General features: G+C 45.6%; 1 protein-coding gene across 1 annotated transcript in view; it reads right to left on the minus strand.

Annotated features, from left to right (window-relative positions):
* LOC119963091 (stearoyl-CoA desaturase 5-like) overlaps positions 1-23,742 on the minus strand; it is a 108,956-nt gene that overhangs the window by 36,676 nt on the left and 48,538 nt on the right. The window contains exon 3 of the mRNA XM_038791672.1: positions 5,507-5,712. Within this exon, the coding sequence (XP_038647600.1) occupies positions 5,507-5,712 (206 nt within the window). The remainder of the gene's footprint in view (positions 1-5,506; positions 5,713-23,742) is intronic.

Below are 23,742 nucleotides of genomic sequence, written 5' to 3' on the forward strand. Positions count from 1 at the left end.
TTGTATCTCCTGCCCGATGGAAGAAGTTGGAAGAGTGAGTAAGCCGGGTGGGAGGTGTCTTTAATTATGCTGTCCGCTTTCCCAAGGCAGCAGGTGGTGTAGATAGAATCAACAGATGGGAGACGGGTTTGTGAGATGGACAGGGCGTTGTTCACGCCTCTCTGAAGTTTCTTTTAATTTGAGTTTAAGAGCAGTGAGGTTATGCTGGAATTGCATAAAGCTTTGGTTAGGTCACAGTGAGAGTATTGTGCACAGTTCTGTGATCCACATTTCAGGAGTCAGGTGATAGTGCAGAGGTGGTTTACCAGGATGTTGCCTGGGCTGGAGAGTTTTTGCACTGAAGAGAGTGGATAGACTGGGGTTGTTTTCCTTGGAGCCAAGGAGCCTGGGGGGGGGGGGGGGGGGGGGGGGGGGGGGCATGATTGAGATGCATAAAAATTATGAGGGATATAGATAGACAAGAAGAAACATTTCCCCTTGGTGGACGGATCAATGACCAGGGGGCATAGATTTAATCCAAAGAGCAGGAGGTTTAGAGGGGATTTGAGTAAACACCTTTCACCCAGAGGGTGGTGGGAGTCTGGAACTCACTGCCTGAAAGGGTGGCGGAGGCAGAGACCTTTATAACACTCAAGTATTTAGATGTACAATATCAAGCCGTACAAGACTATGGGCCCAAGCGCTGGAAAATGGAATCAGAATACTTAGGGGGTTGTCTTTGACCGGTGCTGACAAAATGGGCCGAAGGGCCTTTTCAGTGCTGTAGACCTCTTATGACCAAGAGGCAATTTAACATGGCCAATCCAACTAACCTACACATCTTTGGACCGTGGGAGGAAACTGGAGTACCTGGAGGGAATCCAGGCAGACACGAGGAGATTGTCCAAACTCCACAGTCACCCAAGGACAGAAGCAAACTCAGATTGCTGGCGCTGTGAGGTAGCAGTGCTAACTACTGTACCACTGTGCTGCCTTAGTTTTTGTCTTTATATTATTTTTAACATGCTTGCTTAACCATGGATTTTTTTTCCTCCCCTTACAATCTTTCTTCCTCTCTGGAATATACTTTAGTTGGGAGGAATTGAATGTCTCCTTAAAGAACTGCCACTGCTCATCAACTGTCCTATCTTTTAGTCATCCTGCCCAGTCTATTAGGGCCAAATCTATCCTCATGCCGATGTAATTGCCTTTGTTTAACTCCAGAATGTGAGTGTGGGATTCCAGTTTCTCACCCTCAAACTATTATTCCATCATGCTATGATCGCTCGTCCCTGAAAGATCCTTAACTAGGGGTAATTAATTAATCCCTCCTCATTACACAATACCAAATCCAGAATAGCCTGCTCCCTGGTTGGTTCCACAACATATTGCTCCAAGAAACAATCTCTAACACATTCAATTAACTCTTCCTCAAGGCTACCCTTGCCAGTTTAATAAATCCAGTCTATATGCATATTAAAATCACCCACAGGTTATTGTTGTACCTTTCTTACAAACTTCCAATATTTCCTGGTTCTCCTGTGTCCCCCTACAGAATTACTGTTTGGGGACTTGTAGATTGCTCTCACCAGAGACTTCTTTCCTTTGCTATTTTTTATTTCTACCCAGACTGATTCCACATCTTGATCTCCACTGCCTATATAATTTATCGATTCAACACTGATCCCATCCTTTACTACCAAAGCTACACTGCCTCCTTTTCCTTCCTGACCATCCTTCTAAAATATGGAGTACCTTGGATGTTCAACTCCTCGACCTGGTCTCCTTGTAACCATGTCTTAGTAATCACCACCAAATCATAACCCTTTTTTCTCCATTTGCGCTGTTAACTCGTTAATTTTGTTCTGGATGCTTCTTCTTTCAGACACAAAGGACTGGATTCTCCGCTGGCGGAATTCTCCGTTGCACCGGCAGCACACCCACGCCCAGGGATTTCCTGACGGCATGAGGCGTCCCACAATGGGAAACCCCATTGGCCGAGCTGGCGGGACAGAGAATCCCGCATCCGGCGGGAGCGTGCCGCACCAGTTGCGGAGAATCCCTCCCAAAGCCTTTAGGTTTCTTCTATTATCACATTTCCCTATTGGGTACAATATGTGACATTCATGTGTTCTGTCCCTTCCTTCAATTTTCTGGTAACAATCCATCACATCACTAACCAGCACTCCTACATTCTCCTTTAACTTTGATTTTCTAATTCTGCATGCAACTGTACCCTCTTCCCCAATTATTTACCTTAAAGCCCCAACTACAGCCCTAGTTATGCTATTCGCCAGGACTCTGGTCCCAGCATGATTCAGGTGAAGACCGCTGCATTGGATCACCTCCCTCCTTCCCCTGTACTGCTGTCAAACATCCCATGAATTCAAACCCATTTCTCCCACACCAACCTTTGAGCCATATATTTACCTCTTTAATCTTATCGACTCTGTACTAATTAACTTGCGGCTCAGGTAGTAATCCGGAGATCATTACCGTTTTGGTTCTGTTTTTAATTTAGCCTATAGCTGCTCATATTCCCTCAGCAGAACCTCTATCCTTGTTCTACCCATGTCATTGATGCCTACATGGACCAACGGCAACTGGATCTTTCCCCTCTCACTCCACATTCCTCTGCAGCGCATACGTGATATATTGAACCCTGCCACCAGGTCGGCAACACAACCGTTGGGACTCTTGATCCTGGTCACCAAGAACAGTGTCTATTCCCTTAACTATACTAACCCTGATTATAACTACATTTCTTTTCTCTCCCCCAACTTGAATGGTTCATTTACCACAGTGCTGTGGTCAGTTTGCCCATTCTCCCTACAGTTCCCGCTCTCGTCCACACAGAGAAAGAATCTCAAACCAGTTGGACAAGGACATGAACAGAGGCTCCTGCAACCCCATCTCCTAGGTCCCTCTACCTGCCTCACTCAATCACACCCTCCTGTCCCTGACCACTTACTGAATTTAAGGTATTTATTCTAAGGGGTGTGACTGCCTCCTGAAACACAGCATCCAGGTAACTCTCCCTCACTTTGATGTGTCGCAATTCCGAAGCTCAGGCTCCAGCTTATCAACTTTGAGCTGAAGTTCCAGCCGACACTTGCTACAGATGTGTTCACTGGGAACTAGAATGGGATCCACCAGCTCCCATATCATGCAGGTAAAACACATCATCTGGCTCTGCGTCTCTATTTTATTAAATTCAATTTTAATTTATATATTTTTTTATAATTTCCAAATGCTTTTTACGTTTTTTTAATCCGCAAAATACTTCTCCTTTTTACCTTTAATCTGAAAGCAATTTAGAATAGGCAATTCAAATTAAGTTACTTACCAATGAAATGAACTTACCGTTTTCCTGTGACGTCACTTTTTCAAACACAGTCTGCTGCTTGATTAGAGGTGTCCCTCAAAGGTCCGTTATCTCCACTCATAGAATCATAGAACTTACAGTGCAGAAGGAGGCCATTCGGCCCATCGAATCTGCACCGGACCTTGGAAAGAGCATACTACCCAAGCCCACATCCCCACCCCGTAACCCAGCGACCCCACTCAACCTTTTTTGGGCACTTAAGGGCAATTTAGCATGGCCAATCCACCTAACCTGCATATCTTTGGACAGAGGGAGGAAACCGGAGCACCCAAAGGAAACCCACGCAGACTCCGTACAGACAGTGACCCAAGCCGGGAATTGAACCTGGGACCCTGGAGCGGTGAAGCAACTATGCTAACCACTGTGCTACCATGCTGCCCTCCTTCACCAAACACCAGCTGCACACTGATGCAAAAAGCCAGTACTCAGTGCAGACAAGGCAGCTCTGAAGGAGCCCTCCTTTTATGGCCCCCAAGTCAAGGCTTCTGAAACTGCATTCAACTAGTGTGTAATTAACTAGCTTCAGCTGAGAGCCTGTAAATTCCCATTTTAAAGCTGTAATTAAACTTCCTCAGCTAGTCACAAGAGCAACTTTTAGTTAATTGCTCAACTAAAGAACAGACTAGACTTTAGATTGAAATTAGCCCTTAAATTAAATGATTTCTTAAACTTGCCCCTTGAGATTCCCTATTTCACCAAATTCGAGCTGCACTCGCATGTAACAAGATCGCACTCAGTGAAGAAAAGGCAGGATTTATTAAAATCCAAATATACTTCATCTACTGGCTCCCTTGTTCTACCCTACCAGTTACATCCTATAAAAATGTAATATATTTGCCAAATAGGATTCCCCTTCATGAAAACCATGTTAGTTTTTTTAAAACAAGAAATAATGCATTGTTAAGATTTCATCAATAATGGATTCCAGCACTTTGCCAATGAATGTGGCAGGCTAACTAGACTGTAGTTCTCTGTTTCCCTCAGTTCTTGAATACCATTGTTATATTTGCTTTCTTGAACAGTGATTCCCCAGTGTAGGTTATTCTATCAGCAAACAGGTACAAACAGATCAAAAGAGAAAATCTGGTGCCAATACAAGAGATAAAAGAAGGAGAAGGGGAAAGATTGGCGAGGAAAAGAAATCTGGTATTACTCCCTATGAAAACACGGGATGAAATTTTGCTCAGGAAGTTATGTTTTAAAAAGTTATGATTTTGTTGCATATTGTTCCCAAAGGAAAACTTGATCAACTGCAGGCTTGGGAAGACAGGGTTCATTTCCAATAGCAGGCATAAAACAAAGATGGTGATTGGAAAGAGGAGCTTACAGACCTCTGCACTAAAATTAAATGATTTTGGAAAGCACTGCTTTGAGATGCAAGAGTACTGCTAAAGCAAACATTACAGTGTTTGCAGAAGTATAGACAGATATGAGACTTTCCCCTTTATTGAAAGTGGTTTAATGAGCTAGCTTTGTTGGAAACTAATGAAGATACCTGGCTTAAGTTTTTAATGTTAGGGAAATAGAAGAAATCCAATTATCCTCATGTCAGAATTGCTTTTCAATTTGATGCAGTTTGTATCTCTCCGAAACGCTACAATATGTAAAAAAAAAACTAGACTAAATTTCAACTTCATCATAAAGATTTCTATACATTAATTTTTAAAAAAACCTTTACATCTAAAGTAAACTAGCCCTGTTATATTATGTCAGCTGTAGGGAGATATATAGTCACTGTCCATGTAGAGGCTAGGAGTTGAGGTCAGGTTGTGGGTGGGTTTCTCAGCCTCGCTGTCATACGCTCAGACAACATAGATTGAAGTCAAACCCGTAAGAGTTGATCTAAAATTATTTATTTAGCCTTTTAATACAACTAGTTAATTATCTATTGGCAATTTGTTGATGGTGACTTGACAATATTAGGGATTTTACCATTAACAATACCAAGCAACAAACACTAGTCCCAAGATGGGGACAGGAAAATATTTTGTGCTGAGACGATCTTTTTTTTAAATGGTTACCTTTTAATCTTATTGGGACGAAGCCTCCAAAAAAAAAATTCATTTCAATATTCATAATGAGCAAATGCGAAAATGTATTGCAAACTATTCCTGGGCTTTTATCTCATGCTGTAGTGCTTACTTTCTCTGGAACACAACAACAGGGTCAGCAAGGAGATCACTAACATCCAACTTCTTTCCTTTCTCCGCCACATCCGGATGTTTCCGAAGAAACAGCCAGCCAATATGAGAAAAGAAGAATCCACGGGTAGCATTGTGGGGATCGGCGTTGGACTCTGAGAATTTGTGATGTACCCGGTGATCCCGGCACCATTCGTAGATGTCATTCTGTGAGGAGACAGATCCAAAAATGTTAAGAGAGATCTTGGCCATTAAATCACTTTATGAATAATCCGATATCTCCTGATCTAGTTCATTTTACAAACAATGTAATTCTGACAAACCCACTAGGTTTGTCTGACAAACCCACTAGGCCAAGTGGAGAGCGGGGACTGACATGCCCAAGACTTTAATCAACAATCAAATGACAAAATCCCTTCGGAGCCAAATATCAGTTTGGTCAGATTGTCTCCATGCATAATCAAGTACCTTGCATCAGAATAATCTGATTGGGACAATCACTTGTCAACTCACAACCCTAGAATATTTCCTTACATCCCATGAAAACACAGCCAAGCTAGTATCTCTGGGATAAGCAATTACTATTGCTCCCATAAGACCATAAGACATAGGAGTGGAAGTAAGGCCATTCGGCCCATCGAGTCCACTCCGCCATTCAATCATGGCTGATGGGCATTTCAACTCCACCTCCCAGCATTCTCCCCATAGCCCTTAATTCCTCGCGACATCAAGAATTTATCTATCTCTGCCTTGAAGCCATTTAGCGTCCCGGCCTCCACTGCACTCTGCGGCAATGAATTCCACAGGCCCACCACTCTCTGGCTGAAGAAATGTCTCCGCATTTCTGTTTTGAATTTACCCCCTCTAATTCTAAGGCTGTGCCCACGGGTCCTCGACTCCTCGCCTAACGGAAACAGTTTCTTTGCGTCCATCCTTTCTAAGCCATGTATTATCTTGTAAGTTTCTATTAGATCTCCCCTTAACCTTCTGAACCTTCTGTTCTCAAACAACACATAGATAGGCTGGAAGAGAGAGATCTTGATTAATCCTTTAATTTGTTGCAGCCAGAGAGTGGTGGGCCTGTGGAATTCATTGCCGCAGAGTGCAGTGGAGGCCGGGACGCTAAATGGCTTCAAGGCAGAGATAGATAAATTCTTGATGTCGCGAGGAATTAAGGGCTATGGGGAGAATGCTGGGAGGTGGAGTTGAAATGCCCATCAGCCATGATTGAATGGCGGAGTGGACTCGATGGGCCGAATGGCCTTACTTCCACTCCTATGTCTTATGGTCTTATGGTCTTACTTGCAATCAGACTTTGGCCATACCGATGCCTGACAACTGCAAAAACTGGACTTGAAAGCCTGTACAAAAATGTTAGCAAGGCTATGGAGAGGAGGCTTTAATCATTTAGGTTTTTTACTGACAAAAACTGTGCAAAGTACACAACTGAGCTAGACCCAGATAATTGCCTGCTGTACCTCTGATAATGGTCTCCTGGTGTTTCATCCCAAATTCCATTGAGGTGGTGACAACGAATATCCCACTCACTCAGTCAACATTGGTCAAGCCGGGGGAGGCAATGTTACAATGGCAATGTCACTAGACTCGTAATCCAGACAACCAGGCTAAAGTTTTATGGGTATGGGTTTGAATCCCACCATGGCAGCTGGTGGGATTTAATTCCAGGTTTATTAATTGAATTTAAATTTGAATGAAACCACTGTGGATTGTGGTTAAAAACCCATCTGGTTCACTAATGTCCTTTAAGGAAGGACCTCTGTCGTTCTTACCTGATCTGGTCTACATGTGACTCTAGACCCACAGCAAAGTGCTTGACTCTTAAATGCCCTCGGAAATGGCCTAGTTGTATCAAACTGCTACAAAGTCCAAAAGGATTTAAACCAGACTGACCACTTAACATCAAGCTAGGCACCGGAAACAAAACGGCAAATCCAACCCAGTCAACCCGGCAAACGTCCTCCTTACCAACAGCTAGGGCTGGTGCCAAAATTGGGGCAGCTGTGCAACAGACTAGCCAAGCAACAGCTCAACAAAGTCATACTCCCCGAAAGCCCATCAACGGCTCTACTTTCTCAGAAGACTTAGGAAATTTGGCATGTCACCTACGACTCTCACCAACTTCTACAGATGCACCATAGAAAGCATTCTTTCTGGTTGTATCACAGCCTGGTATGGATCCTGCTCTGCCCAAGATCGCAAGAAATTACAATAGGTCATGAATGTAGCCCAATCCATCACGCAAACCAGCGTCCCATCCATTGACTCCGTCTACAATTCCCGTTGCCTCGGAAAGGCAGCCAGCATAATTAAGGATCCCACGCATCCCGGGCATACTCTCTTCCACCTTCTTCCGACAGGAAAAAGATACCAAAGTTCGAGGTCACGTACCAACCGACTCAAGAACAGCTTCTTCCCTACTGCCATCAGACCTTTGAATGGACCTACCCTGTATTAAGTTGATCTTTTCTCTACACCTTGCTATAACTGTAAAATTATATTCTGCAGTCTCTCCTTCCTTCCCTATGTACGGTATGCATTTTTTGTACAGCATGCAAGAAACAATACTTTTCACTGTATACCAATACATGAGACAATAATAAATCAAATCAAATTCATACCTTACAGAGAATGTCCCAAACACAACCATCAGCATCCAGAGTATGTCCTGTACCACTAGCAAGACAGACTCACCAGAGGTGACAGCACAGTAGTACAACATCAAGATGGAGTATCACTGGGAGTCACCAATATTGATTCCGGACCACATGAAGTCTCATGGCAAGGTCAAATGTGGGCAAGGAGCCTTCCTGTTGATTACCACCTACCACTGAAACCCCCTCGCCCCACCACCCTCCCTGAAATCCCACGCTCAGCTGATGAATAGTATTCTTCCATGTTAAGCACGAATTCGAAGAATCGCTGAAGGTGGCAAGAGCATAATGTATTCTATGTGGGGACTTGTCCATCACCAAGATTGGCTCAGGAGCACCACTAATGAGCGAGCCCCAAAGGACATAGCTGTTAAGACTGGGTCTGGAGCAGGTGGTGAGGGAACCAACAAGAGGGAAAACCCCACTTGACCTGAACTCACCAATCTACCTGTTGCAGACCATGACAGTACTGTAGGAGTGGCCACTGCATAGTCCTTGTGCAGATGATGTCCAGCATTCACATTGAGGCTAGCCTCCATCATGTTGTGTGGCACTACCACACATAGATTTACAACAGATCTAGCAACTCAAAACCGGACATCCATGAGATGTATGGGACATTAAAAGCAGTAGAACTGTATACAACCACAATCTGTAACCTCATGGCCTACCAGATTCACCAACTCTACCATTACCACCAAGCCAGGGATCAATCCTGAAGCGTGGAGTCGGGCATGCCAGGAGTAGCACCAGCCATATCTAAAACTGAGATACCACCCTGGTGATACTACAACTCAGGACAAACAAACTCAGGACAAACAGAGGAAGCAACATACGTTATAAAGAGCTAAGCGATTCCAGAAACAGTGGATCAGATCCAAGCTCTGCATTCTGCCACATTAATGGTGTTGGACAATTAAACAATTCACTGGCGGAGGTAGCTCCACAAAAATCCCCATCCTCGATGGTGAGGGAGTCCAGCACATCAGTGCAAAAGACAAGTTTGAAACATTTGCAAACACTTTCAGCCAGAATTGCCAGGTGGATCATCCAACTCAGTGTCTTCCCGAAGTCCCCAGAATCATAGATGTCAGTCTTCAGCCAATTCGATTCACTCCAAGTGATATCAAAAAACAGCTGAAGACACTGGATACTGCAAAGACTATGGCGCTGGCAATATTTTGGCAATAGTACTTAGACTTGTGCTCCAGAACTAGCTACACCCCAAACCAAACTGTTTCAATGCAGCTACAACACTGGCATCTCCTCAGCAATGTGAAGAATTGTCCAGGGATGTCCTCCCCACAAAAAAATAGCGGTTAGCATTGTTGCTTCACAGTGCCAGGGACCCGGTTTGGGTCACTGTCTGTGTGGAGTCTGCACGTTCTCCCCGTGTCTGCATGGGTTTTCTCTGGGTGCTCCGGTTTCCTCCCACGTTTCTAAAGTCAGAAGTGTAGATAAGTGTATTTGTAGATGACTGCACAATGCTCAGCACCATTCACGACTCCTCAGATACTGAAGCAATCGGTGTCTATAAGCAGCAAAATCTGGACAATATTCAGGTTTGAGCTGATGGGTGCAAGTAATATTCACGCCCATATGTGCCAGGCAATGATCATCTCCAACAAAAGAGAACCTAACCATCTCCCCTTGAAATTAAATGGCATTTCCATTGTCGAATCTCCCACCATCAACATCTGGAGGTTACCAGTGACCCGAAACTGAACTGCGCCAGCCATATAAATACTAAGGACGTCAGCGGACGTCAGTGACTGGGAATTCTGCAGAAAGTTACTCACCTCTGGACTCCCCAAAGCCACCATCTGCACGACAGAAGCCTGGAGTATGATTGAATACTCTCCACAAATATTCTCCACTTTCCTGAATGAGTGCAGCTGCAACAAAACTCAAGAAGCACAACACCAACACCAATCAGGACAAAGCAGTCCAGTGATTGCCATCCCGTCCAGTGATTGCCATCCCATCCATCACCTTCAACGTTCGTTCCATGCACTGCCGATGCACAGTGGCAGTATTATGTACCATCTACAAGATCCACTGCAGCAACACACCAGAGTCCTTTGACAGCATCTTCCAAACCTGAACTCTACAACCTAGAAAGACAGCACCTTCCAAAATTGAACTCTATCACCTAGAAGGACAGGGGAAGCAGATACATAGGAAAACAACCACCAGCAAATTTCCCTCCAAGAAAACATCCTGACTTGGAGCTATACTGTCGCTTCTTCACTGTTGCTGGGTCAAAATCCTAGAACTCATAACATAACGGCATTGTAGGTGCTCCTAATAACACACAGACTGCAGAAGTTCAAGAAGGTGGCTCACCAAAGAACAATACAGCACAGGAACAGGCCCTCCGGCCCTCCAAGCCTGGACCAGTCATGATACTAACCTTGGCCAAAACCCTCAGCACTTCCTTGTGCCGTATCCCTCTATATCCATCCTATCCATGTATTTGTCAAGATGCCTTTTGAACGCCATTAATGTATCTGTTTCCACAACCTCCCCTGACAACACGTTCCAGGCACTCACCACCCTCTTGTGTAAAAAACCTGCCACGCACATCTCCTCTAGACTTTGCCACACAGACCGTAAACCTATGCGCCCTGGTGACTGACCCCTCCACCCTGGGAAAGTTTGCCTGCCCATCCACTATCCATGCCCCTCATAATCTTGTAGACCATCATCAGGTCACCCCTCAACCTTTGTCGTTCTAATCAGAACAGTTTGAGTCTATTCAGTCTCTCTGCATAGCTAACACCCTCCAGGCCAGGCAACATACTGGTAAACTTCCTCCTCTCATCCTCTCCAAAGCCTCCACATCCTTCTGGTAGTGTGGCGACCAGAATTGTGCGCAATATTCCAAGTGCGGCCTTACCACAGTTCTATACAACTGTAGCATGACGTGCCAGTTTTTATACTCGATGCCCCGTCCAATGAAGGCAAGCATTCCATATGCTTTATTGACTTACTTTGTTCACTGGTGTTGCCACTGTCAAAGATCTGTGGACCTGCGTGCCCAGATCTCTGACTTTCTATATTCCTAAGAATTTGACCATTTATGGTATATTTCCCCTCTATGTTAGACCTACCATGATGCATTACCTCACATTTTTCTGGATTAAACTCCATTTGCCATTTCTCTGCCCAAGTCTCCAACCTATGTCCTGCTGTATCCTATGGCAATCCTCAACATTATCTGCCACTCCACCAACCTTGGTGTCTTCCGCAAACTTACTAATCAGACCAGCTACATTTTCCTCCAAATCGTTGTCAAAGGCATTACTGAAGTCCATTCTCGAGGGCAATAAATACTCAACAAGCCAGTGATGCCCACATCCCAGGAATGGTAGGTCTCTTGGTTACCAGACCCGGCAGAAACAGTGAAAGATTTTCCTGGAGCTGCAGTAAAGACAAAAGCCTCTTCCAGCATGCAGGCGGGGGAAGGGCGCGCTTAAAGGCTTCAAACTGACTTGAGGGCCTTTTTAAAAGCTGAATTCTAGCAGCAAAGGGAACAACTGTGAGAAGATCTCGCCAAGGCCATTGAAGAAGCGGTGACGAGACTTCCGGTGGCAGCTATGGAGGAGTAGGTCGCGCATTCGGCAGCTCCCATCTGGAACCTACTCTTTGACCTTTTTCAGGAGTTTCCACGGACTTTTTGGGGTAGATTGGTGAAGCGAACACTGCCAAAAGGATTCCCTCTCTGTTGTATGGATAGCTGGACCAGGAGTGGCCGGGTAAAGCGTTTAAGTCCCTGCAGACAGAAGTGTGCGGAGCAGGCGCCGAGGCACGGCATGGCGGCTGGTACAGACCAGGGTCCATGAGCGCAGTGGGCACAGGAGCAACAGGAGTTCCTTAGGGGCTGCTTTGCTGATCTTAAAAAGGACATGCTGGCCCCGATTGAGGCATCAATAGACCAAATGATCGCAACTCAGGCAACACAAGGGAAAGCGATTAAGGAGATGGAGAAAAAGATTTCCGACCATGAGGACGAGTTGGTTGTATTGGCCCTTAAGGTGGAGGCGCAGGATGACCTCCACGAGAAGTGGCAGAAGAGGCTGGAGGACCTAGAAAACAGGTCCAGGAGACAGAACTTGAGAATTGTGAGCCTCCCCGAAGGTGTGGAGGGGTCGGATGCGGGAGCATGTGTGTCCAAGATGCTGATAGGGACCCCTGGAGCTGGACGGGCGCACAGAGCCCTCGCAAGGAAGCCCAAGGCGAATGAACCGCCGAGGGCCATGGTGGTGAGATTTCATCATCACTTCTCGGACAAGGAACTTGTCTTGCGGTGGGCAAAAAAAGAACGGAGCAGCAGGTGGGAGAACAGCGTGATACGCATCTACCAGGACCTGGGTGCGGAGCTGGCCAAGAGGCGTGCTGGATTCAACTGGGTGAAGGCGACCCTCTTCAGTAAGGGCGTGAAATTTGGGATGCTATACCCAGCGAGGCTATGGGTCACGTACAAGGAACGGCATCACTATTTTGAGATGCCGGATGAGGCATGGTCATTCGTCAAACGAGAAAAGCTGGACTTGAATTAAAGGACAGTTAAGCTTTGGTGGAATGCGGCAGTGGGGCTGGGTAACACGGTACCGTTTCTAATATAAGATTGTATGCAATGTTGGGTGCGTGTTAGGGCTGTGATGGTGGCTGGAGGGTGCAGTGTTTTCGGAAAAGTTGAGATACGGAGGGGGGAGGGGGCCCTGTACTTGGTGCAAATTTTCGGGAAGTTGGAGCCTTGGTTCAACAAGTGTCCCCTCACGGGGCAATGTTAGTGTCTTCTGTTTATTTTTTGTTTCGTATTACTATTTACGCACTGGGGCTGGAGAGGTAGTTTAATTGGTTTATTCACGTGGGGAGAAGGGTCCGGACAATGAGGCGACAGTCTGATCGGCGCCAGGGTCAGCTGACTCTCGGGAGCGTAGTGGGGGGTGAGCAAGTGCCCAGCTGGTGCTTGGCGGGGGTTTTGGGTCGTGGGGCTGTTGGGGGGAGGATGCTGCTTTGCTGACAGAGGAGGTATCAATTTCGGGGTACCAATTGAGGGTCAGGGGCAGCCGCTCCCTGTGGGGGCGCTCGAGGAAGCGAGTGGCGCAGGCTCGAGGTTGGCCAAGAAAGGGCGATGGCTAGTCGGTGTGGGGGGGGGAATTAGCCCCCCCATCCAGGCTGATTACGTGGAATGTGAGGGGTTTGAATGGGCCGGTCAAAAGAGCGCGCGTGTTCGTGCATCTAAAGGGGTTAAAGGCAGACGTAGCAATGCTTCAGGATACACATTTAAAGCTCACAGATCACACAAGATTGAGAAAGGGATGGGGAGGCCAGGTGTTCCATTCAGGGCTGGATTCGAAGACCAGGGAGGTAGCAATTCTGATGCGTAAGGGTGTGGCATTCGAGGCTGGGAGAATTGTGGCAGATAAGGGGGGCAGGTATATAACGGTGAGTGGAAAGTGGGAGGGTGGTGTTTGTGAACCTCTATGCTCCAAATTGGGATGATGTTGAATTTATGAGATGCATGCTAGGCAAAATCCCGGAGAGTCACACAACCGGATCATGGAGGGAGACTTTAACACAGTCATCGACACCGAGCTGGACCGGTCGAAGTCCAGGACAGGGAAGCGACTAGCAGTGGCTAAGGAACTGAAGGGTTTTATGGAGCAGATGGGGGGGGGGGGGGGGGGGGGGGGGGGTTGGATCCCTGGAGGTTCGTGCAGCCAAGAGCGAAGGAGTTCTCTTTTTTCTCCCACGTTCATAAGGTTTATTCCCGCATCGACTTCTTTGTCTTGAGCAGGGTGTTAATCCCAAAGGTGGCGGGGACAGAATACTCGGCAATCACAGTCTCAGACCATGCCCTGCACTGGGTGGACCTGCGGCTTGGGTGAGGAGAGAGGGCAGCTGGGGCTGCTGGTGGGCTAAGAGGTTTGGGGGGGGGGGGGGGGGGATTAGCAGGAACATCCAGGATTACCTGGAAACAAACGATACGGGTGAGGTAGCAGCGGCAACAGTCTGGGAGGCTCTGAAGGCAGCTGGCAGAGGGGAACTCATCTCAATTTGATCCCATAGGGAAAAGAGAGAAAGAGCGGAGGGGGAAGAGACCGGTGGAGGAGATACTCCGAGTGGACAGGAGATACGCGGAGGCCCCCGAGGCGGGGCTAGAGGGAGCGGTGGAGTCTGAACTGACCACAGGGAAAGCGGTAGCACAGCTGAGAAGTCTGACGACTCGCACATCCAGACATAGGTACAGCTTCTTCCCTACAGCGACACGACTCCTCAATGACTCCCCCTCGGACTGATCTGTTCCCTGTAAGAACACAGAGCCATAAATAAAAGCAAAATATTGCAGATGCTGGAAATATGAAATAAAACAGAAAACATTGGGAACACTCAGCTCTGGCAGCAACCGTGGAGAGGGAAATCGAGTTAACGTTACGAGTAGCTATGACTCTACTTCAGAGCTCTGAAGAAGCAGCATATGGACACGCAACGTTAACGTTCTTGCACCACAAATATTCATTCCCAGACCTAGAATCGTGGAATCCCGGCAGTGCAGGAGGCCATTCAGCCCATCGAGAGCACCCCACCCAGATCCACTTCCCCATCCATCTTGCCTTATCCCCATAATCGAACCTGTACATCCGTATTCACTAAGGGACAATTTAATATGGCCAATCCACCTAACCTCGTCCTTGGGAAGAGAACAGGAACACCTGGAGGAAGCCCACACAGACATGGGAAGAACTTGCAAACTCCACACAGAGTCACTGAAGGCTGGAATTGAACCAGGGTCCCTGGCGCTGTGAGGCAGCAGTGAGGCAAACCACTGTGCCTGAGCATTTCCAGCATTTTCTGTTACAGACCATAAATAGTTCCCACACAGAAGGAAATCATTCAACCCATCAAGTCCATACCAGCTCTACAAGATCACTCCTGGTAGTCCCATTCCTCTGTCCTTTCTCCATAGCCGAGCATTTCTCTCTCTCTCCCCCACCCCCCCTGCCCCGCCCCCCCGCCCCATTCTCTTCTCCAATAAATATAAGCCCAGCATCTCAGTTTTATCCATGCAATTGAAATCTCATCCCTCGAACCATTCTCTTAAGCCTTTCCTGCACCCTTCTAAAGCCTTCACATATTCCCTAAAGTGCAGTGCCCTGATTGAGTTTTATAAAGATTGGTGCTTGGTGGTACAGAACTTAAATATTGCTGGAAGAAAAAGAGAGACATTGTCGTCAAAGCTTTTTGTCTTGCACTCATCAGGGCACATGTGACAATAAATCAAATCAATCAATCGATTTCAGTGGCAAGTGAAGTTCATTCAAATTCTAGTAATAAAGTATAACCCAGGCTTGCCCCGGGTATGGCCCACCGGAGGCTGGACACAGCCTGCAAAGCCCCTCTATGTGGCCACCAAGGTAGTTTTCAAAATTCCTGTCAACCAATTAATTTCAATGAGGCTTTTCGCTTGGATCTCCTCCTTCAAATCACAGGCAGTTTCTCATTTGCTGAGCCTATCCGCAGCAAATCAGGGAGAGAAACAATCTCTGATTGGTAGAGCAGTGAACAGTGTGCTGACGGGTGGTAAACAAGAGAAGTGAAGGTAAGTCAGGGCCAGAGTCTGGGGAGCCAAGCAATGGTGGAGCCAGAGCCCGGGAAGGGGGCAGAATTCTATGAGCCGAGCAATGGTGGTGTGGGAGCTCAGTAAGCCGAGCAATGGTGGGGCCAGTGATCGATGAGCCAGGTATGGAGGGCTGGAGCCCAGGGAAACAAGCAACACCGGGCCATGGTCAGTGAGCGAAACTACATTGGGAGTGGAGCCCAGGAGACATGTATGTCGGGGCTGGGGAGAGCGTGGGTTTGGCAGGCCAGAGAGAGCAAGGTCACACTGAGCCCAGCGAGTTTGAAGTTTTAAAAATTTTTGCTGGGAACAGGGACAGAGTGGGTCGGGGTTTGGGAGCGGGTGACTGAGTGGGTGGGGGCATGGGAGGGTGCAACCGAGTGGGTGCAGCATGGGAGGAAGTGACCGAGTGGACAGGACATGGGAGAGAGTGACTGAGTGAACCAGTGCATGGGAGGAAGTGACTGCATGGACAGTGGTCTGGGAGGGAGTGACTGCATGGACCGGAGCATGGGAAGGAGAGACCGAGTGGGTAGAGGTTTGGGAGTGAGTGACCAAGTGGCAGGGACATGGGAGGGAGTGACAGCATGGACCTGGGCATGTGAAGGAGTGACTGAGTGGACAAGGAAGGGAGTGACTGCATGGATCGGGGCATGGGAGAAAGTAGCCGAATGGACAGGGGAGGGAGTGACTGCATGGATTAGGGCAGGGGAGTAAGTGACTGAGTCAGTGAATGGATGGGGAGCAGCGTGAGCCTGCATTACACCCAGTCTAAATTTTCGCACTCATTCTCACCGCCGCGCCCAACACACATGGACTCATGCACCCACGCACATACACTGACCACCCAACACTAAGGTAATTTTTTATTGCTTACTCTTTTGTAACTCAACAATTTGCTGCTACAACATTGCTTTACATATGTTCAACAATTGTTACTTTCGCTAAAACTTCAACTTTTTCCGAAATTCAGGTTTATTGATTTGCTAAACGTTATCTTTCCGAAATTTGCTCATCGGCCCTGGAGTAAGAAAAAAATGTACCAATATGGTCCCTCTGGAAAAGATTGAACAAGCCTGCTATAGCTATTGCCTTCAATTCGTAAACATGGAAATAGAACTGAAAAAGAATCAAAAAACTCTCTGTGGAACAAAACACAAGCTTATCCTAATTTTGAATTCTGTCCAACAAATTCAATATAGTGAAAAGAAAGTTCCTTTCCACATGTTGCACTTCTACAGTCATAGTTGCACTCCTACAGTCATAGCAACATAGGAACCATACACGTGTCCATATTCAACAACCCTGTCCTAACCAAGTGTAAGTGTATACAAGCACAGAACTAACTTCACATTGGTATTATCTGACCTTTCCTTTAGGGACCACAACTAAATTTCTGAGCTTATACATTTCACTAACTGGAGGTTAACAGCCCAATTAAAACTGCAGAAATTGGAATTTCAGTCAAACGTTTTAAGCATTAAAGTGAACATTGCAATTTCACCCAATGTATCGTATACCCATCCTTTACTGACAGACAAGGATGTTACTACATTTTGTTCCTCTTCATTATTGCTCCTGCCACGTATAGATTACAAATTGCAATAGTCAGTCATTTTTCCAATTGCTGTGATTTAAAATGAAAGGCAAGAGTTTGAACACTGGTCATAAACATTCCTTCAGGAGTAATACGGGATTATTTTGCTGTTCTTCTTCTGCCTGCCATTGTTGCCAGCTGGCCCTGTCTATTAAACAACCAGAAGTTGCCACAATTCAATAACATCTGCTTACAGAGGCAGTCTACAGCTTCTGAATGTATGTCGTAACGAATGTTTGTGTGAAAAGTAGTAACAGACCAAAAACATCACACTGGTTATGGTCGTCACAGATGTCAGTGAAAGCAGTGCTTGAAGATGGCCATGACTGCAGTGAGATTTATACTGCTTTACCCATTCAAGAACTAATTCTCTTAGGAACCACCATACAAGTGTCAATAGGATTGGCTTTGTTGGTGGCATGTCCAAGTGTGCCTCTTGCCAGAAAATAACTCCGTTCCAAAAAGGCATAAAGCCCCAAAACACATGCTTCTCATTTTCAGTACTTAGCCTCTGTAATGTTCTTTGTTTGGGCTGAAGTGGAATCTCGATATTGCTGTGTTATTTATTGCCAAAACTAACGAATAACTAAAATGTCTAAGATGAATGCAATTGGGAATAAATGTCTAACACTAACTTACACTAAGATACTACAGAGCTACTCTAATATGTGACTGCTATCTACGCCTTACAAATGCCTTCTGATGGAGCACATGGTGCATCGGGTCTAGGGACTGCATACTCACACCACCTGCTGGTCAGATGCTAGAACTACAACATCAAAACATATAACTATAATACACATGCAGATGATGATGAACTAAAGATAAAGATGGAAATGTATAATTTAATTACGGTGATTTTTATTTTGGAGTTACTTTTGTTGGAAACATAATTCTCAAGACCGTTGCGTGCACAGGTAAAGGTTAGTTTCCAAGTAGATTAGCCAGTAAAAACACGAGAACTGCTCAAGTGCAACAGAGAAATTTCCATTGGGTAATCTATTTGTATATTTTTAAAAGTTTATTTCTGCCCCTTTATTGCTTTAGCTAGGCCAGTAGTACTGCATACAAGAATTATACCCTTTTAAAATAAATTTGTGTGAGCCCAAGTAAGGCATTGCCTTTCCTTGCTAGTTTCTGCAAACAGATCATGGCTGATCATTTACCTCAGTGCTATTTCCTGCACTATTCCCTGTACTATACCCATTTCCCTTCATAACGTGATTGCATGCAGTTCTGGTCACCACAGTACCAGAAGGACGTGCATGCTTTGGAGAGAGTGCAAGGAAGGTTTACCAGGACATTGCGTAATCTGGAGGGTGTTGGCTATGAGGAGAGGTTGAATAAACTCAGATTTTTTTCATTGGCAAGCAGGAGGCTGAGGGGGAGACCTGATGGAGGTTGACAAAATTATGAGTGTTATAGGCAGGGTGAATAGTCAAGCTTTTTCCCAGGGTGGAAGACTCGATTACAAGGGGGCACAGGTTCAAGGTGAGAGGGGGAAAAGTTTGGGGAGATGTACGGGGAAAGCTTTTCAGGCAGAGGGTGGTGGGTGCTTGGAACACTTTGCCAGTGGAGGCAGGCACGATAGCAACAAGATCTCTGCATGAATGGGCAGGGAATGGAGGCAGACATCATTTGGGCAATGAGTGGTAGGTCTAAATAAGGAATCTGGATTGTTTAGGCTTGGTGGGCCGAAGGGCCTGTTCCTGTGCTGTAATGTTCTTTGTTCTATTAGTATATAAGATAAAGATTCTTTATTGTCACAAGTAGGCTCACATTAACACTGCAATGAAGTTACTGTGAAAAGCCCCTAGTCGCCATATTCCAGCACCTGTTCAGGTACACAGAGGGAGAATTCAGAATTCTCAGCTGGTACGGGAAATGAACCCGCGCTGCTGGCTTTGTTCTGCATCACAAACCAGCTGTCTAGCCCACTGAGCTAAACCAACCAGCCCCTACTCATATTATATACAGATGATAGTCTACCTATCATCATAGCTCCACCTTTTTTAAGCTCCAACATAAAATGCTTTTAGTTATAAGTGCCTAGAAACGAGCACAAGAAATTGCCTGTGCAGAAAGTTACACAGCTTTCCTGGAGCTGTTGGTTTGCATTTCTCCTGGTGCAAAGACTAATATAAAACTCGTATAAGCTGCTCAGCTACCTGGAAATTTCGGTACAATCTTCAAACAAAATTTAAAAAATAGTTCAGCCTGATCGCTTCAACAGCAGACTGAAGTACTACCTACAATTCTTACATTTTTTATTACGCGTCCACTGAATTATGGTCACGTAAGGATCACCTGGATCCAGAGGCCAGCAGGTCATGACATCAAGCGAAAAAGACACAGTGCTTCATTCAGTCAGATCTCTAAACCCTGCTGAAAGGCATTGAAGGCAGGAGGAATGGACTCCTGTCAGTAGGTACCAGCCAGTCATCCAGAATAGTCACCCATGCAAGTGTCAACTCCCTTATCAATACTATCATACTCACTCTTGGAACGACTCAATGTGCCATTAAAAGTGCTCCATATCCTCAGCTAGGCAAATCAACTGTCCCTCTTTTTATTCCTCTCCCCAACCTCGGTACCAATATTCTTCACTCGCTTAAAGCAATAATTTCAAATCTAACCCTTCACTGTACTCTCCAGTTAAGGCGGCAGGGATGATGTGGGGGGGGTGGGGGGAAAAGAGAAGAGCTCTAAATTGGCATGTTGCACTATGGCTATCCAACATCCCTCAGAGCAATTAAACAACTCCAAAAATCCCCTTTGTCTCAATTGGCACACATTCCTCAACTATTAACTTCAGCCTCATTGGAATCTGCTTGCAGGACAAGATGACACAATGCTGACCAATGCAGGCCTGTTTTCAGGTCCCGAAAGATACTGCAGATGGCATTCCATTAATGAAATATAAATGAAGGAGCCAAACAAGCGCACAATTGCTTTAGGGTGGCATAGTAGCACAGTGGTTAGCACTATTGCTTCACAGCGTCAGGGTCCCAGGTTCGATTCTTGCTTGGGTCACTGCCTGTGCGGAGTCTGCACGTTCTCCCTGTGTCTGCATGGGTTTCCTCCGGGTGCTCCGGTTTCCTCCCGAAAGGCGGGCTTGTTAGGTAAATTGGGCATTCTGTATTCTCTCTCATGTACCCAAACAGGTGCTGTACTGTGGCAAATATGATATTTTCGCAGTAACTTTATTACAGTGTTAATGCAAGCCTGCTTGTGACAATAATAAAGCTTTTTATGATTAATTCCCCACAGCAGACAACTGTGAACAATAAATAAGAATAAGAATCTTCATTGTCACAAGTAGGCTTACATTAACACTGCAATGAAGTTACTGTGAAAAGCCCCTAGTCGCCACATTCCAGCACCTGTTCGGGTACATAGAGGGAGAATTCAAAATTCTCAGCTGGTACGGGAATTGAACCCGCGCTGCTGGCCTTATTCTGCACCACAAACCAGCTGTCTAGCCCACTGAGCTAAACCAGACATACCAAGCTAACATTAAGAGGGTCTAGGAAATGATAGTCCAGTCCAAAATAGTACATGTAGAATTTTTCCAGTAATTTACATGGGAAACATTCACCTTATTACCCCCCTCAGCTTGCTTTAATTCAGTTTTGGTTCCAAGTTTGGATTTTTTTTTTTTTTTGCTCGAACCAAACTGAACAGTTAAAACTGCAGCTAGTTTACTCATTAACAATATGAGAGCAGGGCTCAATAAAAATCAACAGAGTGTTAAGAAAGATTTGAATAAAACATTTAGATAATGATTTTAGGAACTCCTGGTTAAATGTCGGTCAAAACAACATCAGCAATAGCCAACCCATCCTGCGGATACAGCATGACACCAGTATGAAGCATACATCGTTGTATGCCCTGTCATTCTATGCGAGGTTGGATACAGTAGTGAGGTGGTTATGATATTAAAGTAAGGGACATTTTGGCATGGCCAATCCATCTAACCTGCACATCTTTGGACTGTGGGAGGAAACCCACACAGACACAGTGAGGAAGTGCAAACTCCACAGTCACCCAAGGCCTGAATTGAACTCGGGTCCCTAGCAGTGCAAGGCAGCAGTGTAACCACTGTGCCACAGTCCCACCCAATATGAATAGGTCAGTTCTATGTGAATTCAGTCACTTGCTATGTAACTGATTATTAAATAGCCTCCTCTGCAGTGGCTTTGCAAGTATATAATTAATTACTACAAAGCTCAAAAATAAGGAATAAAGTCACAGATATATGAGCAATTCAAGCATCAGGCAAGATTTTAACTCGCTCAAACCATTAGCCAGACAGTCAGAGGCTCTTTCCTAGGGTAGGAGAGTTAAGTACTAGGGGACATAGGTTTAAAGTGCATGGGGAAAAGTTTAGAACAGATATGCGAGGCAAGTTTTTCTTTTTACACAGAGGGTGGTAAATATATGGAACACACTGCCTGGGGACGTGGTGGGAGCAGATACGATAGCAGCATTTAAGGGGCATCTAGACAAACATACGAATAGGGTGGGAATGGAAGGATACAGACTCCGTAAGTGCAGACGGTTTTAGTTTAGGCAAGTACCATGGTCGGCGCAGACTTGGAGGGCCAAAGGGCCTGTTCCTGCTGCATTGTTCTTTGTTCATTCACTTGCATAGAGTTAAAATTGGGCTCCATCGTATCAGGACAAGACTTGACCAACTCAAACTAATCACACTGCAAAGTCCCCCTCAATAGAAACTGGCATTCAAGTTGGGAGAGCTGTTCACAGGCTAGTCAAGCAAAGGCTTGCAGAAATATATGCATTGGCCAGATTTTCCAATATTTGCCATGTACCACCAGTTGTTGAGTGCAAATACACTGCTGTGTTTACCTGCATTATAATGGTGAATATAATTTTATTGTGGGTCATTAATTTCTTGCCACAACCTTTCACAGAAATTGCAAATTATGAACAAGTTCCACAATTTTATTAGGTCATTGATTATGGAAAACAATGGACATTCTCGTGTTTATCATTACAAGAGGGAAGTTATACCAGAATATCATACATCTGGAACTAACCAGGGACAGTTTTCCCTCTTCCTGCTAAAGAACATAACACAACATTTTGGTTCCCTGGAGCCCAAGCCTGATTAGATTTTTTTTAAATTTCACTGGTGGAATTTCATCAATGAGAAAGTTTTTTTATGACAGCACCTGTTGCAAGTTTATTATTGTTTGCAGTAAAAATATTAAATCCACAACAAACCTTCGGTTAAGCCTTGATTTTCAACTAAAGCGTCAAGCACTGGCAAAGCATTTCCTCACAGCAAGGGAGGCAATATTAAGGCAAGTCACCCTGAGCTCCTTTACTGTAACTTCTAGAATCAGAGTGACATTCCCCCTTTCATTCTGACCGCAATTCATGATTGTTACTTTCCAAGTCTCAGATTTCCTCTGCTTAAAGGAGTTCCTTAGCCATATTTAGTTTGTTCTACATTTGTAGGGGCTGGTTTAGCATAGTGGCTAAAAAGCTGGCTTGTAATGCAGAACAAGGCAGCAGCGCGGGTTCAATTCCCGTACCGGCCTGCCCGAAGAGGCGCTGGAATGTGGCGACTCAGGGCTTTTCACAGTAACTTCAATGAAGCCTACTTGTGACAATAAGTGATTATTATTACTACAGTCTAAAACTTACATCACCCATCTGCTCATGCTCATATTGGTTGCTGCTCTGGATTTAAGCTCCTCGTACCCCCTCTTACCAGTTACACGAAGCCCACTCCACTTTCTTTTCAGCATCGGTCTTCTCCCAACATCAGTTTCTGCTACTCAACCTCTCATTCCTTCATAACTCACTCCATTAGTTTGCTCACTGTCACAATAAACCCTTGGGGTGTGTTTTAATGCTCTCATCTTACCAGACTTGATGACACGATGAGGCTGTTAAATCTTGCGAGAAATATAACGCTTGGAATGCCTTGCAAGATCTAACAAGATATTGCGAGATGACACGGTCTGGATCTCGCCCCCAGATTAACATATTTGAATAAGCCATTAGGCTGAGCAAGGGGTTCAGCGAATGTGGCTTGGACCTATCCACCTTTGGATTCAACACTGTATTCAAGGTCCCCCCCCCCCCCCCCCCCGCAGTGTTAACTGGTGTGTATCCAAATTCAGTTTGATAGCCAACATCTTCTTCATAAATCATACGTCATCCCAATTTGGGGCATATACGCCAACCAGCATCACCTACCTACCCCCCTGGTCAGCCACCATCTTTTCCATCTGGAACCTCAACCCCCGACTCATCCAGCCCTGCCAAAGCCTCACCTGGTCCTTCACCCTCAGGCAACACAGCACCAT

Source organism: Scyliorhinus canicula, chromosome 3 (assembly GCF_902713615.1).
Source record: "Scyliorhinus canicula chromosome 3, sScyCan1.1, whole genome shotgun sequence".
Classification (NCBI taxonomy): domain Eukaryota; kingdom Metazoa; phylum Chordata; class Chondrichthyes; order Carcharhiniformes; family Scyliorhinidae; genus Scyliorhinus; species Scyliorhinus canicula.